This window comes from Lycorma delicatula, chromosome 2 (genome assembly GCF_047948215.1).
Source record: "Lycorma delicatula isolate Av1 chromosome 2, ASM4794821v1, whole genome shotgun sequence".
NCBI classification, from domain to species: Eukaryota; Metazoa; Arthropoda; class Insecta; order Hemiptera; family Fulgoridae; genus Lycorma; species Lycorma delicatula.
The window spans coordinates 86,985,008-87,002,641 of NC_134456.1; the positions used below are offsets into that span (position 1 = coordinate 86,985,008).

Sequence of the window (17,634 nt, forward strand, 5' to 3'; positions counted from 1 at the left end):
AACAGAATTTAGAGTAATCTTCATGATTTATTCACAGGTAGTTTAATGAAAAACAGAATTCAGTCCCGTTGACAAAAGACATTAGCATGACGCTAATTTCAACACTTTTAGCCACTAGTCTTGTATTAACAGCAATAGTACAATAGATAAGACAAGTATGAAGTTCTTTCATTGTAGATACCTTTGCTGTTCACAAATAAAACTACCCTAACAATTTATGAATGAAATTCTGTACATTATCTATTTTTTACTTATAATCTAACTAACAATAACTCATCGAACCATTTCTTATTTTCATGTACTGGAATTACTTGTGACGTCACCTTAATCGTGTTGAACTTAATTCACACTAAAAATTCGCTCCTTTACTATCCTCCTTGCGAAATACTCTCTCGCTGACTAACATCATAAGGTCTCGCTTAAACTGATTTCAACTGGTCTTCTCCTGAGTATTTATACTCCTATCCTCTTTATCTGCCGGACCGGATCCAACTTGGAGCGTGAGAATGATAGTCTGCCCTCATACATTCCCATGAAATTCCTACCCTGATCCCGTAACTCTTCTCACGAAATGACATTTGTTTAGGTGTTTCAGTAGGCAGTATTACAAAAGACGATTGTTAAACGATGTTGTTATCTTTACTAAAAGGTTTTTTAGCCTCTTTCTAGGTTCTGCATTCTATTTTCTACTGCTTTCTTTTTAATTTGAAGGAATCCGTTACTCAGGAATCCGTTATCTCAGTCTTTTTACAATATAATTGGCCACTCATATATAAATTCGGAAGATTCAGCTTACATTATGTAAACCAAGATTTCAAAATTAGGACAAGACCTTTTATAGACATTTGTTTATTTTACTTGAGAAATTTGTAAGATATTTGTGCATTTTTCCTTATTTATATTTAGGAACATTCCTTTTTATTTATTTTTTATTCCTTAACCTTTTTTATTATTAAAAGAATAGAAGAAACAATTAATGTCCTAAAAACAGGACGAGAAAAGACTATGGAGGTAGAAGAATTTTGTTATTTGGGAAGTACATTTACTAAAGATGGATGAAGCAGGAGCAAAATAAAATGCCGAACAGCACAGGCGAAACGAACTTTCGGTCCAAAATATAATTTGCTTTCGTATTTGTTTTGTAATCAAGACAAATTATATTTGTACTTTTGTTTAGTACTTATTCTGTAACAGAAAGGCTAAGATACATTTTCAGTTTTTGCAAAGCTATTTTAATGAAATCCAGAAAATATTTATTCATTTTTTTTTTTTTTTAATTAAAACAATGCTTATAATTATTATAATACTTCATAATACAAAATCAAAGAGGATGATTAAAAATTATTTTAGAAATCACATGATTTTTGTTTAAGTTTTTTTATTGTAAACATAAATTTTATAATAAATAATTCTACAAACAGAAGTTATTTAGAATAATAATAATAAAATTATATAAATACATCTTTTGCAGAAAAACATTTTAACTTCTTAACTGAATTTGTCTTGTAAAAGCAATCCATAAAAAATGATATAACATTATTAAACTTAGGATGATAGATGAAAAAGCTGTGAATGTTTATGATAATATTTTTTTTTGATTTCAATACTTGTTTATGAAAAAAAGGAATTTGATATGTAATACAAATATTTGGAAAAATTTAATCTTCGCATTCCATAACAACCAGTAGTGTTAGTCCGTACTCCATTTTTTTTATCTTTACTAGCAAATGAATAATTGTTAGACATAAATAATCAGTAAAAGTCTGCACTTGAGACGTTACAACTATATACATATTATACATTTTTATTTATAAGACTACATACAGTCAGTAGTTTATTGTTTAATCCTTTATAATGACATATTTCTCTTCAAATATCAATGTCAAAAGCAATGGAAATGTGTGGTTTTGTTTGTGAGTATACATCCTGCCCCCCAATTACTACGGTATGTGGAATTTCTTATCAGACTCAAGCTTGTACCTTATTGTATATCATTGCAGGTGAAATTAAATTTATTAAAAAAGTGTTAATTTCTGGAAACTTAAAATACCCTGCAAGATTAAAAATAGAAATGAAAGGAATGATCCTGCAATACAACTTAAGTTTTAATTATGTAAGGTATATAGATGATGAAGATGTGACAAATAAACTTAATAAGTTTAAGCATATATGCAGAATAAAAATATAACATTAAAAAACAAAACAAAAACTTAACTAAAATTCTGTATGATTATTGCAGTACGTTTCCTGCTATATGGGAATGAGATAAGAAGCTTTTAAAAGAAAGATCAGCAACAAATTAAAGAGTAACTGAAATGAAATTTTGGTTTCTGTATAGATAAGAATGAGAATATAAGACAGAATTAAGCAATATACAGCCTGACTGTTAAGATAAGTATTATGAAATCACCTGTTGCAGTCATTTGGAACGCATGGAAGAAAGTAGCTGTCTAACAATGAGACACCAACAATGTAGTCCACAGAAGTGTTGATCATCCAAGTAAAAGTAGATATTTACTGAACAATTTCGGTTACTGAATGAATATATTATCTTATAATGGTGGTCTAGGTAGATAGTTTATAATCCACTTCAAAATGATTCACAATTCCAGAGATTGTTGTCAAAGATTTGTACCTTGTACTGCAATAACTTTATTAGCAGAATATTTTTTCTCACTACCTAAATTCCTTTTTCTTTTTTTCTTCTCTGTAATTTTGGGTTCTGTTTTTATAGATCATACCTGCTAATTCATTTTAGCGTACCCTGAATCTGTAGGATCATACATGTCAAGTCATGCATCCTTAGGATGACTTTTGTACAGGACAGCTACGTGACTTATCCTGCTACTGAGGTATAATGGATAAAGCCGAATACAGTAGTAAATAGAACAGATCATTTAGTTCTCCTTGTAATGTCCAATATTCATAAAAAGAAATGGCACTGTTAGCATTAATTAACTTAATGGTGTTAGAATAACTATGTATTACTTCAGATACTCTATAATAATTAACAATCAGCATATTTTCATCATGTCTACTTCTTAATAATTTGTTTTTGGTTCAACTCAAGTGAAGATCTTTTACCTACTTATGAAATAAAAAGATGTGAAATTTACAAAATAGACATAAAATCTCAACATTTTATGGGCTTTCATTGATATTTAGCAGACTTTTACTCCTTAAAAGTTGATTACTAGACCAATTTTTTCTTTATTGTTAATTTAAATTATTTGTATTTATTTAAAGTAATTAATTACGCTTATGTACTTTGTTTTATAATTGCAGCATTTGACTGGATAGAAGAATCAGCAGATACTAAAAAATTGATCAGTAAGTAGAAGTAATATTTAAATCAGTTGTTATGTTATAATTATTTCATTATTATTTTCAACAGAATATATAAGTTATTTTTACAAAACATTGTCCAGTGCATTGCAAATAATTGTTATAAAAACTTCCTATATGAAAAACTGATAGTAATCATGATCAAATGTTAATTATGTACAATGAATTATACATAGTACAATGAATTATTATGAACGTATAATGAATTATTACTATTATAGTGAATTATTTTATAATGATGACTCCACGGAATCAAAAACGTTTTACATAAACTGATAGATTTACAGTAAACTCTACTGTTTTGGTATGCTTGTAGGTGATATACAAACATACTTATTTATAAGTATAAATATATACTTGTGCAAGTCATGTTAAAGTGTGGAAATGGCTTCATATTTGAAAACTAAGGGATACTAGGAGATAGAAATAAGCGGATCTATACTGTTGCAAAATTACTACTTTATGGTATGTTTGAAATTTTTCCCACTATTTTTAATCATACTTTTTTTTAAAATAGGAGGTGGACATATGACACATGCTTTCAATGTAAACGATTTTGAGAAAAACAATGGCGAAAACCATTTCTTTATAAATCCCTTCATTTTCCAGTTATAAGCAATCATTGTTGCAAATAGGAAAATTGCGGCAGAAATAAAACGAGGTAAAATGTCTACCTAATACCTTTTTTATTTATCTTCAGAATACATCCAGTAATAAACTTTAAATGCTTAATGTCCCAAATATTAACAACCTTCACAATAATAAATAATTCTAATAGTAATATCAACACTCTATTACAAAGTAACCTAAATTATCACAGTATTTAATGTTAAAATTTAGATTTTTAATGTTTAAATTTACATGAAATCGCATTTGACTAAGCACTTGTCAAGGGTGTTTAGACTTTGTTTGGTTTGGTTTGCTTGGTATTTCTCCCTCCACCAACCAATTCAGTCGCCCTATAGCTTAAGACCGAATAATGCCACAAACGGCTACTGAGCACGAAACAGTTTAGTGACCAGTGTCCTAAGTAGCTCCTAGAGCTAACCTAAAAGCATGAGCGGAATAAGCATGGTACCGTACACCACTCACTTGCATGTCCACCACCCACTTGTCATATATCACTAAAATGGGTAGGCGCAGCCCATCAACTACTAAAACATATATGATTTTCAATAATTAATTTATTTTGTCAAAGACAGCAATTCACTGCCACGCCTAGGCCGCTGAATGCCAGCAAGTATCTGTCCACCATTAAAGCGCTTGGAGCCTTAATCTGGCTGGTAGCCAGCCATATCTCTCGGTTAGCTTCCTACAACAGCGCAGTAGGAGTCTTTTCCCATAGGTAAACTACTGATGTCAGTTGAACAAAGCAACCATATCAAGGAACTCCCACACGGTTCGACCATGCGGCTCTTACCACATTGACTTGCCGCTTATGAGTGGCCAATTTTCCCTTTGACCGCTAAGTTCCAGGATGGCCTGAGTTCTGGCTCTCCAAGAACTGGGCAGTCAAACACAATGTGTTCATTCAACTGGACCTCCCCACAGACGCACAGTTCATCAGCTGCCAGGTATGAAGGGTGTTTAGACTTACTTAAATGGAATTCCATTGAGTTTCTGTGACATTTTATTACAGTAAAAGAAACATGGATTCACCTTTACAACCAGAAATTAACAGCAGATAGAACAGTTGGTGGAAGTGAATGAAAATGCACCATAGGTAGCAAAAATGGTTCCATCTGCAAGAAAAGTCATGCGTTTGGATTTTTAGGATTCTCCTATTGTGTTGATCATAAACTACCTGGAAAAAGGGAGGACTATCACCGGGGAGTGTTACTCTAAACTACTGGACCAATTGAAGAGTGGTCTTTAGGCTATACATTTACATATGACCAACAAGAAAGCGCTCTTTCACTACAAACTACTCCTGCGCACACATCTCAGGTTGCTGCAAAACTCTATGACCTACGCTTCAAAATATTTTCATATGTGCCATATCTGCTGGATTTGGCTCCCAACAATTACTTCCTCTACCCAATCCTGAATAAATGGTTCTCTGGATCAAGATTCATCTCAATTGATGAAGTAAAAGCTGAGATAACCTTTTATTTTAAAGAGTTGGATAAGTTATATTAAACTGAAAGTATTAAAAAGTTGGAAAATCATTGATCTAAATGTATCAAATTGCAAGATAATACATTAAAAAGAAGAAAATTTTTGGATAATCTTGTATTTCTATTACAGGCCAAAAAATCTATGAACAATCCTCATACTACATAAGTTACCTGCACATGTTTGTCGTAACACGTCAATTAACCTAGTTTTTCTTTATAAGAGACGAGCAGATTCTCTTATCACCTATTCATCTAAAGATTCCTAATTTCAAATTTTATCTACCTTTTTCAACATCCTTCTGAAATTCTCTCCTACCAATAAATTCATGCCATTCAGAATTTCTTCTAAATAATTTTTTATTTCTGCAAAGGACAGTGTAATCAACGAATCTCAGTGTCTTTATTTTATGTCCTCAGTTATTTATTCTCAAATTTGTGTTTCAATTTTTGTATTGCTTTTTCAAAAACATAAACTGGAGTGAACTGATACAGACTATATTCTTTCTCTTTCAAAATTGGAGCTCACCTTTTATTCATCTTTAATTCTTATAACTGCAGTCTGGTTCTAGTATCAGTTGTAAATAACTCCTCTCTGCAAATTTTAGTGATTTAATTTTAATCATTTTATTCCATCTTACATTATCAAATGATTCTGTAGATTAACAAAATTCCATTTATAGTAATCATTTATAGTAATGGCGAGCTTGGAATGGCGACGATTACTACCCAACATAGTTGCATCATGTTTATGCTACTAAGAGATGACTAATCATGATGTGCTAATGTTTTAGAGAACAGTAGTACACCAGTGACATGATGGCTGATCATCTAAGCTTGGCGTTACATGGCAGCTACTGTAGATGGTTTTATTCTTCTAAAATTTGTTTTCTAAAATTAATCTCGAGGACTTGAATGGCCAACCTTGTAACTCCACACTCATTCTGAAAGCCAAACCAGATCTTCAAGCAATGTAGCTTTTACTAACCATTTTATATGCCCGTAACCTACCCTAGTAAGTAATTTGAAACATGAGATGTTAGTGTGGTGGTTTTATAGTTTTCCTATTTTATTGGTATAAATATAGATTTGTCTCAACAATTTATTTAAATCTATTTCAAATGTATTAGAGTAGATAACGTAAAATGACAATTTTTCTTTATTTTAAAATGTTAGTTATAAAGACAATTGGTCTGAATGTATACAAAGAATGAAGGTCTGACCCTTAAAGATCTAACTATACTAGAATAATGATATAATATTTTTTTTTTTAAATTAAAGGAAGGCAAATAAATATGGCAGAACCTTTAATATTAAGCAGCTAAATATAGTAAATAAGTAGAATGGACAAATTTGGAAAGTAAAAACATAAAGAACTCGGTAAAAGCCAAAAACAGACATTACAATACAATAATCAAACCAGAAGGCCTGTATGCATCAGAATCCATCTTCAATGGAATCAAGTGAGATAATTACAATAAAAAAGGAGGAAAATCTTGGAAGATCTCAAAACCTACAAAAACAAAACCAAAGTTGAAAATGAATAAAAATTCAAGAAGTAATTTTCTCAGTTTCAATGAAAGTGAGAAAATCTCAGATTTCATTAGAAAAAAAGAGGTAACTTTATCAGCCTACTTGAATGATAGAAGATAACAAGCTCAAAAAAACAAATCTTCAACCACATTTGCAACAAATAAAAATGGAAATTAATCGACCTCAGTGGTTCAAAAAACCCTAAAAGAAATATCTGAAGACATAGTATAAGATAGAATGTTCAGACAGCTGGTACAATATTTCAAGTGTTTCTGAGAGAAGGAATATCTCCTTCCTTTTTCAAAGAAATCAACATCTGGTCAGAAGACAAAAGGAAAAAACAAGAGAGAATAAAGAGCTATTGGAAGACCAGGAAAGAAAGAGAAATGAATGAAATATGTTGTTCCACATGGTCCTCAATTGGTCATACTCAAAAAAAGAACAAATTGAAATAATAAGTTATAGGAAATAGTAAAAAAAATTTGATAGCTTTAAAATTTTATGAAAAATATTTTCAGATTAAGAGGAATGGATATTTTAAATAAAATGATGACAAAAGAAAGGGAAATCATTCATTTAAATATAGTAAGAACCAAACAAGACTTATTTTATTTGAAAAAGTATAATAAAAAAAAATAAATAAAAAAATGGGACATAAAATGTATTTTTTATCTGTAAATTTTTGTAATAAAAAAAAAAAAACAGTAGAGGGATAAAACCATACTGGGTGAATATTAGGGCTCAATCTACTACATCATATGATCTGATTTACGACCACCTATCCTATTTATTTAATGTTTCTTCATTAAATATCATTGTTTATGAAAAAAGTACACAACAGTTCTTATTAAAAAAAAAATAATAACAAAATCAATTGACCCACCAATTTTTATTTTAATGAATGAACCACCATAGATCATAATTACCCAATGCATGAGAAAATTCCGGCAAAGGGTTGCATAACTTTCCCAAATTTCTCCTTGATAGATTTTTATTTCAAATTATTTTATTTCATGCCATAGGATTTTTAAATATCATGATTAATTATGTACCATTTAGAGTAGATTTCAATATGTTGAAAGTGCTGTCTAGATTTCAATCGGATTAATAGGAAAAAATTTATGCATGAAAAACATAAAAAAATTATGTGGGTCGAATACCTAACCTCCTTTTTTGAAGTCAGTTAAAAACATAATCAGCAACTTTTTATATAATATTTGTAATACAGTATATAATGTGTAATATAGCACTCTGCAGGGGTATTCATCCAGTTCTAAAGAGCCAACCTAAATCCACAACAAATGCAAGATCCTTTTTCCTTAAGTCCAAGGAAAGGATTAACAAACTATTTTTTTATAATACTCTAGTGTCTCAGAAAAAATGTTAAAGAATAATAATAATCAGGTTGCTGGGTAAGTGTGATGGAAAACTAATAGAAGTAAAAGTATTAAAGAAATGTAAAAAGGATTTCAAAAATTCTTGAAAATCCCATTATTTTGCTACAATTGCTTAAAACGTTTAGAGAAATATGTTATAAAGATTTTTCTGTGTCAAACATTGTTTACTCTATGGGTCTTAGATTTAAATCAGGGTCTTTTAATAATCCAACACTGAAAATATGTAAAACAAACAAATTATTTAAATACACAGATCTTCACTATTTTAGTTCCAGAACAATCACAGTCAGCTCATTCTAGCCCACCAGAAACAGTTGCTCTTCCAGGAGGGTGTCTGCTATCGCCAACACAAATGACAACACTAGAAATTTTTAAAGAGAATCAACATGTTTCAGAATGGTAACTTAAGATATAATGTTTATTTAAAATAGCTTTAAAAATATGTAACTGTAAGAGTAATTTTAACTTTAGTGTAATTTGTGGAGAAATGAAACAAAATCTTTCAATTATTGGCAATAAAAACATTGTTCAAGAGTGATCAATGATCACCCTTCTGTAGATATGAAAAATCAAAACAATAATAAGGGTTTTTAAGGGGACCCTACAAACAGAAGAATATGTTAATCAAGATGTGAGTAAATTTTCACCAATTATTATATAAATTAATTTTCTCAATTACTTATTGCTAATTATTTTTTTTCTTTTCCTTTATATTTAGAATTTTCATTTGTCTGAAATGAACTATTCTCATTTGTGAATGTATTTTCAAAGTTAACTTTATAGCAATAACAAATAATAAATATCCTAAATAAGTATCCTCGAGATACTTTAAATTTGTTTAACTACATTTTTAATTTAAATTTCTACATATATATTCTGATGAACCAGAGAGGAATAGTGATTAAAGTAGTTCTGATGAAGTGCTAAACAAAGAGAAAATAAAAACCAGCAATCCTGGCTACCACTTACAAACTACTACTTTTTTTGAAGAAAATGAATTGGAACATTAAGTATGTGTAACTGCAAGTAAAGAATTGTATTTAAAAAAGTGTTCTATTCTTTAAGTAAAATTTTGAGATACAGAATCCATGGTGACTAAACCAATCGATCCACTCCGTTGACCAAATGTAACCAAAACTAAATGGCACCAATGATCCATATTCAGAAATTATTGTGTCAAATTTCATTCAAATTGGTCCATCCATTCTGGAGATATAAAAGAAAAAACAAACAAAAATATATACATACTAGTATGCTTGTACATTCTTCTGGAATTTGTCATTAGTAAAATTCTGTTTTTTGGTTTGAAAGGGTCATGAAACTTGAAGTACTGCAAAAACTTAAGCAGAATTTAACCCAATTAGCATACTTTCCCATAAATGGTACACCGTAGCATATAGTTTTTTAGTAGTACAATTACACCAGGAAAGTAAAAATAATAAACAATAAGTGGAAAAATTAATTTCAATAAATAAATTGTATTTGCTTATAGAGTACTGATAACTTTTAATGCCATCTTCATGACCTGGCATCATATTGTGGTGAAGTCCTATGATGTTCTTATGTGCTCGACACATAAGTGCACTTTAAAAGTATTGGATATTCTACAATGCATCCAGTAGTTGCAGACACATTTGAATCTAACTGTACTCCTGACCTTGACAACTGCAATATATGATAACCTTGATAACCTGCAATATATACCTGTTTCTGCTGAGCTCCTGCCCATGAAGGATAATCTGATACTGCTATAAAAGAACTTTTAATTTCAAAATTGAAAGTATTTAGTTTAGTTTTGTTTGAAATTGTCCTTTTAATATGTCTATTAAAGGTTTTGTTTTATTTTTAATTTTTAGTTTATTTTTATTTTAGATTTTTACAGGCTTACAAAAATGTTACCTGTATGAAAAAGGGTTGTTTAGAAAAAATAACATAGAAGGATGATATGATCACATTATTGAGACAAGGATTTAAGTTAAAAAATTTATTAACCTTCAAAGTTAAAATCAATATATGCAAGCAAGAAACCTGCATCTTGATAAAATAAGAAAAAGAATTAAGAGAAACGATATAAAAAGTCTTAAGTAAAACTATGTAGAAAGACCGCTGTGTAAAGTTACAAAGTTATGGCTTTCTCAAATATAGAAGTTTTTTTTTAGGAAAAGAATATAGAGAAACAACAAAATGAGATTGCTATAAAGTGTGAAAATTCTTTGAATATTGGAATGGGATGCCATCATAATAATAGCTCCATGATGATTAAGGCAATGAAATTAATAATCTCATTAGCATAATTGGCAAATGACCTAATTATAAATATATTTATCTTAATTTTATTATTTCTTATTTCTTTTTTACAGTTTTTGTAATACTGGAAGTGTGTTTTGTAAAATAAATGGAAGATAAATGCCAAAGACTATCATCAAAATGTGCCATCAAGATTTTCTGTTCTGCATGTTAGCAAATCATAACACACCTGAAGACTGATCTCTTTAAATTATTCCACTTAATCATAATAATAAAAGATTAAGTAAATTAAAAGAATTTTCTAATAGATTACCTATTTTATATTATTCATGTTAGATTCGTGTGTCAAATGAAATAAAAATATTTTTATAAATTGGTTATGTTTCTATTTACCAACTTGCTTTAACTCATACCCTTTGTTTGCTTTGGATGATCTTTAAATCATAACCTAGAATGACTTCAGCAAATAACAGGTTCTTAAAACTGAAGAATGTAAAGGTAAAAAAAATTCCAACTGTTGAAGTCACATTTAATAAATCGCTTAGCACATATCAGTGAAGTTAAGTAATGCTGGGTGCAGATACACTACATCCTTTGAATTTTTAGCAACTAATGATTGAAAAAACTACTCACCCACACAGTAACTTATACACCATACATAAAGGTAATAATGGATAATCTCTACTAAATAGATAAGCAATCTCAGTACTATAACAGTGAAATCTAACTATTGAAAGAGAAGGTAAATCTCCTTTAACTCCAAAATATATTCATTCAGATTCTTATGTTTAAATGTAAATATTAAAAATTATATAAAACCATTACTGAAAGCAGTCCAGCAAGTTGCTTTATTATGTATTGAAATATTTACAATATATAATTTAAATAAAAGAAATATTTCGAATTAGAGAAAATAATTGCAACTATTGCTGGCCATTTGAATAATATTAATAATAACCAAACATGTAGGGTATAGTAAATAAATTAAATTGTAAAATTAAACAATAATTTTAATATACGAGATGCCAAATGGTAAGATATAGTATATTGATATGATCTTTTATGTAATTAATCCTAAAAACTGGAACACCAATAAAAATAAGAATATTTATCTGACATTAAATATACAATTTTTTTACATTAAGAAAATAAATCATTAAACCAATAAATAAAAAAATATATATAAATCTATACTATTATATAAAGAAGAAGGTTTTTGTTTTTTTGGAATAAACAAAAAACTACTCAATCACAACCAGATTTTTACCCATGTTTCTTGGCATAACTGAAGTTTTTACATTATTTCATTTTGAAAAAAAAATGTATACATATATATATATATATATATATATATATATATATATATATATATACTATGTAGTAGTGGAGATTTGCCAGTTGATGCTCAAAACTTTAATAATTGAATTAATGAACTTTGAACTGAGTCTCTTTATCACTGTGTAAGCTGGGTTTGATAAATGAATAAATTTAAAAAATTCTGTTTAACAATAATGGGTTTCCTGTGGGGCTGTGTGTGAGACTAGAGTGGGAGGTATGGAGCACCTTATGGGAGCTAGACCAATCACCATCAACTGATAATAAACTAGGTTCCTCTAAGGTGCTGTTCTGGGAGGTGCAACAGGGTGCTCTTATAATATCTCTGCAAACAATTGTCCACTTTTCAAAATTCAAACAGAGTATTTGGTAGTAGGTTTTAAATATGTGTAAATTAAATATGTGTATTACATAATTTTTCATGAAAGTACTTTCGCGGAATTCCACATCATCATGTATAATATTTATGAAATTATAACATATTAAACATAAAATTAAAGAATTAAAAGATTAAAATTGTGATTAAATTTACAAGAGTATATGAATTTATATACATTTGAATGTGTATTATTAGTGCAGAGGTGATAGGGGTCTTGAAAGGATTGACTTTAGAAAAAAAAAAAATAAGAATCAACTGACCAATTACTTTCAGATTTACAGGATACATTTTTTGTTATCCCAGGGAAGGTTTTAAGCTGTTGACCGAGGCCCTATCTCCCTTGAAGGCCTAGATATTAAAAATATTTATTATTTTTTCATCCCCAAGGAGGGTATTCATTAATACCCTAACATGTGAATTCATTAAGGAAAAAATAGATAATTCTTTTACTTCATTATCATCTGAAAGAAATAATTTATGAATTTTTCATCGTCAAAGGTGTGTTTACTTTATCTAACATAATTATCTTTTGTAATTTAGTTCTTTTTCAAGTTTCTATAAAGCCTGAATACTATAATTACTAATTTTCAGTATTACTCTCACAACCATGAGGATAATGTACAGTGTGAAGCTCCAGGAGGTGGAGCCCTCTGGGTAGATGGGAATGGCAACTCTGGGGGGCACAGAGTGTCTAGGGCACCACGAGCTCTGTGGCCATGGGGTAGGTTCCTTGGTTGGCCTAAATAAGCAACATAAAATTTAAAAAAATAGAAGGGGTTAAAGTCTGTTTTAATAATTAAAAATATAAATACATCAAGTAACAGTAAGTTAAATATTTGACGATTCTAAATAAATACAACTATAAAATAAATGATAATTTATAAAGTATTAATGAAAATTATTTGAACTCATATTTATATACACATTAAATGGAAATGCAAAGATTTCAGATTTTTTTATTAGTATTATTTAAAAACTCATTGACAGGACTATGTTGTTCATGTAAAAGAAAATCTTTCAATTTTATTTGAAATGAATTGAAAGAAGAGCTTTTAAATTGTTAGGTAAATAATTAAAAACTGTAAAGGAAGTATAAGGTTATTTCTCATAAGCCAAACTAGTATTGAGTCAGGGGTACAAAATACAGTGATGTCTGGTTTGATGAAACTTAAATTGGTTTAGAGAGAAAGATCTACTTAAATTACTTAAAGGTAATTAATCCAGAGCTTTAATTAAAATCATATTTATCATCAGCTCTATTGGAGATTTACAGAAATATAAATAAAAGTGAGCTATATACATTCCAATATATTGGATTCCTCAGTTTCTAAAGAAAATTAATCATATAGATCTGATTAATCTAAACAATAATTTCATATGTATCTTATTCCACATAGTTCGTTCTTAGCAACAACATATTTCGCTCTTAGGTATAGAGAAGGGTTAACTAGTGGTGAACTCGTTGCAAATCAGCTGATTTCAAAGTCAAGAGTTCTAAGTTTCAAATCCTAGTAAAAACAGTTACTTTTATATGGATTTGAATATTACATCATGGATACCGGTGTTCTTTGGTGGTTGGGTTTCAATTTTAACTACATATCTCAGGAATGGTCAACCTGAGACTGTACAAGACTATGCTTCATTTATATTCATTCGTATCATTCTCATTCATCCTCTGAATAATACCTTTATGGTGATTCTGGAAGCTAAAAAAAAAAGTGTAGAGAGGTGGATAAATATGCTGCAATAACATAAATTAGTATCGCTCTTTACAAAACATACTACACCTGATGCAAGAATCATGGTATTTCATTATTTTTATAATGTAAATGTTTTTCACAAAAATATTTTAAACTTTAATTTTAAAGAAAAATGTTGAAGAATTTTTAAATTTATTTTATTTATTTACAAAAGCACATAAATGTACCCTAAAGGCAAGCAAGTTTTTAATGGACATAAAATTCAGAATATTTTAATATCTCATATCAAAAAATTCAGTGAGAATAAAAGAAGACTTTTATAAAGAAGTATCATGATAATATTTATGTGGAGGGAATACAAGATATCTGTAAAGACATCTTATACACCACCTTTTATCAAGAAATGTAATAAAAAAGTAAATACAATACATAATTATTGATTTTCATATAAATATATTTTATATATATATATATATATATATATATATATATTTATATGAATATATTTTCATATAAATCTTTAAAATATTTTCATATAAATCTTTAAAATATTTTGAAGTAAATTGATTATGAAATAAATTGATATTAATATTTTGAAGTAAATTAAATTATTATTAAATTGATTATGTATTTTTATTATGACAGTAAATATGATTACTGAGAACTACTTACACACTTGATAAAAAGTTTCTAGAACATTTTTTTCTGACTTGCAAAAAGAAAGAAACTTTCATAAACTATTACTGAGCTCTATTACAGCAAGTGAAAAATGATTTCATTGAGTTTATCTTCAAAATGTATTAATCACAATATTACATATTTAAGAAGGGAAAATATTTAATACAATTTTGTTTAGTAATAAAAGGTATATATGCTCTTATGGAAGTGAGTAAAATATAGATATGACAATGCCTTAAAATCACTTGAATTAATAAGACAAATTTAATTGTAACAATCAGCATGCAGTTATCTTACTAGATTACATCATTTTCATTTATGTTTATACTCTTAAACTGTGATGGTGTCTGTATGTTTATAATAAAATTTATTGTTATAATATTGATATTATATTTATTGTAATATAGTAATAATATGTAATGTTTATTTTTCACATATCCTCTCATCCTGTCTAAACAGTAAGTATTCTATCTATTTATGATTTTTAAATAATTTATTCCAGGTTATTGTTTTCTGTTGAATTCTAAAAAAATAAATATGAAAATATTTTATTCTGATTGAACATTGACATTATATAGAATATGTCAAATAAGAGAAATTATAAATACAAATACAAATTATATGATAAAAGATAGATGTGATTAAAGTCCATATTATTTATTTAAATACAAACACATGAAATAATGTTAAAATAAATACATTAAATATAAAAAATTACTACAAGTTAATTCGCAGCTCAGGAGCCAGTACTGAAATTTATTTTAAGCACATATTTTTTGTCCATGTTGAACAGAATGCAGATAAATTATAATTTTTAAAAAATTATTTTATTTATTTTTTAATTAGTATTATTTCAAAATTCACAACAGAGTAATATTGTTTCCATAAAAGAAAACATTATAATTTAAATAAGTTGGGAATTATTTATTAAAAATGGTCATAAAAGTGTAATAAGGCCCTTTCTTGTAATCTGAAGTATTGTGTTGAGTTATATGAAAACATTTTCATTCTTTGGTTTGGTAAAGTTGGAAGTTGTTATTTTTTAAGAATAAGTTATCAATTTTTTTTTTTTTAGCAACATATTTTGCTTATTTAGTTTATTCTTTTAAGCCGTATTTAATCTTCTAAATATAGATATACATTTCATAATTATGAGCACCAGATAAAAGGGAGCTCATAATCAGATAATCTGACAACATATTTTTGTATCTTAAAAACTCAATTTGACATTTTGAACCTTATGAAAATGATTTTTTTATTACTTTGTATTATCTATTCAAACCTTTACTCTACCTTTCCTCTAAGTGCTTTAAATCTTTCATTACTGTTAGATTTTTGCTTTCTTTCACATTTCTGACACTCTAAAACATTCTTCATATTTCTGTTTTTCTGAAACATATAAATGTGTAATGCAGAAGGTTGGTTTAAGTTTTTTGCCGAGACAGGCTGAAGTAAACTGCCTCCTCATTTTGTGTATTTTTAAAGTTTAAAAGAATGCAATACAATATAATTTACACAAATATATTATTATATTTAACGTAATATATATATAGGATCTGTAACACATTGAAATATACATTTTGATATAATTTATATCAAAATAAATATTGTTTCTAAAAAAAAAAAATATATATATATATATATAAAATAAATTAAATCTTCAGTCCCTGTCCTGCAAGCATTTTCAAAGTTAGCAAAAAGGATATACCATTTCCCCCACCCCATTATAATTTACAGAAATGCTCAAGCAAACAAACTTTCATAACAATTTCTGGATGTCAGCATAACAATAAAAAAGAACAAAATATCATCATATCATCCATTATATAACACATGCCTCTTTTGAGTCAAAAACATCTACACAAACAATCCCATTTAAGATAGATCATTCCATCTGATAGCAGGGAACCTTACTACAAAATTTCATAAAAATCTAAAAATGTGTTTTGCTATTCTGCATCACAAATATATAATTATATAAAATGCCAGAAGGTTGAGATAAAATAGGACTTCACCTAGTTTAAAGGTTAACAAGAAGTTGTAAATGGAATCTAATTATCTATGGCAGTAGAAAATATGCATTAGGGAGAAATTCAGAAAAAAAGGCTCACAAATAAAACCTATATTTTGAGAAGAACATTTTTTTTATATTTTGTGATGAATGTAAAATTTTTTGAAATTAGTACAACTAATATCTATATTTTCTGAAAACAGAACCTTCAACTTAAGGAATTGTCAATGGGTATGTGTTTTTGAAAAATAAATTTTATTTCAAAAATTTGTTCCATTTTATTTTTCATCCAACGACAAATAATGCAAAATGAAACCAGGATTATTTAAAACCTGGTGTTAATTTTAATGCAACACTTAAAAATGATATTAAAAAAAAGAAAGAATTGTAATTTCTGTTTAAAATCCTTACTCTAAGAAAACAGCTCCCCATGTTTTAACAGTACTCAAAACTGTAGTATCATTTGCATAAGATATGATAGTAATTTCACTGTCAGATGAATCCAATATATCATTACTATGTAGTAGAAAAGGGGGGGGGGGTTCATACCCCTGTATAGTACTTTGGGTACTCCAATAATTAAATTCAACTTCAGAGATTTAATATTTGAAATCTTTTTTGTTTGTTTTCTGTTTGACAAGTAACTTTTAATTAGATCTAATGACATACCCTAGTGCTGTATCTGTGTAATTTTTGGAACAAAATTTTATGATTTACAGTATGGAAGGCTTTAGACAAGTTTAAAAGGAAGCAATTAATGGCTGTACTAAGTTCAAGTTTTCATAAATAAAATCAATAATATAACCTAGAGCATCCTTTGTGCCCTTGTTTTTAACAAAGCTATATTGTATTGTCAAAATAATGCTAGTCATCAAAAAATTGAACATTTTTTTAT

At 28.1% G+C, this 17,634-nt stretch overlaps 1 protein-coding gene across 3 annotated transcripts in view; it reads left to right on the forward strand.

Annotated features, from left to right (window-relative positions):
* Positions 1–11,009, forward strand: part of LOC142318981 (uncharacterized) — a 251,552-nt gene extending 240,543 nt beyond the window's left edge. For 2 of the 3 annotated variants that reach the window (XM_075355724.1, XM_075355722.1), the window contains exons 3-5: positions 3,286–3,330; positions 8,659–8,788; positions 10,750–11,009. In XM_075355724.1, the coding sequence (XP_075211839.1) occupies positions 3,286–3,330; positions 8,659–8,788; positions 10,750–10,795 (221 nt within the window). In that variant the 3' untranslated portion in view covers positions 10,796–11,009. The remainder of the gene's footprint in view (positions 1–3,285; positions 3,331–8,658; positions 8,789–10,749) is intronic. The other variant, XM_075355723.1, reaches the window with a different exon arrangement.
* Positions 11,010–17,634: the final 6,625 nt, after the last annotated feature.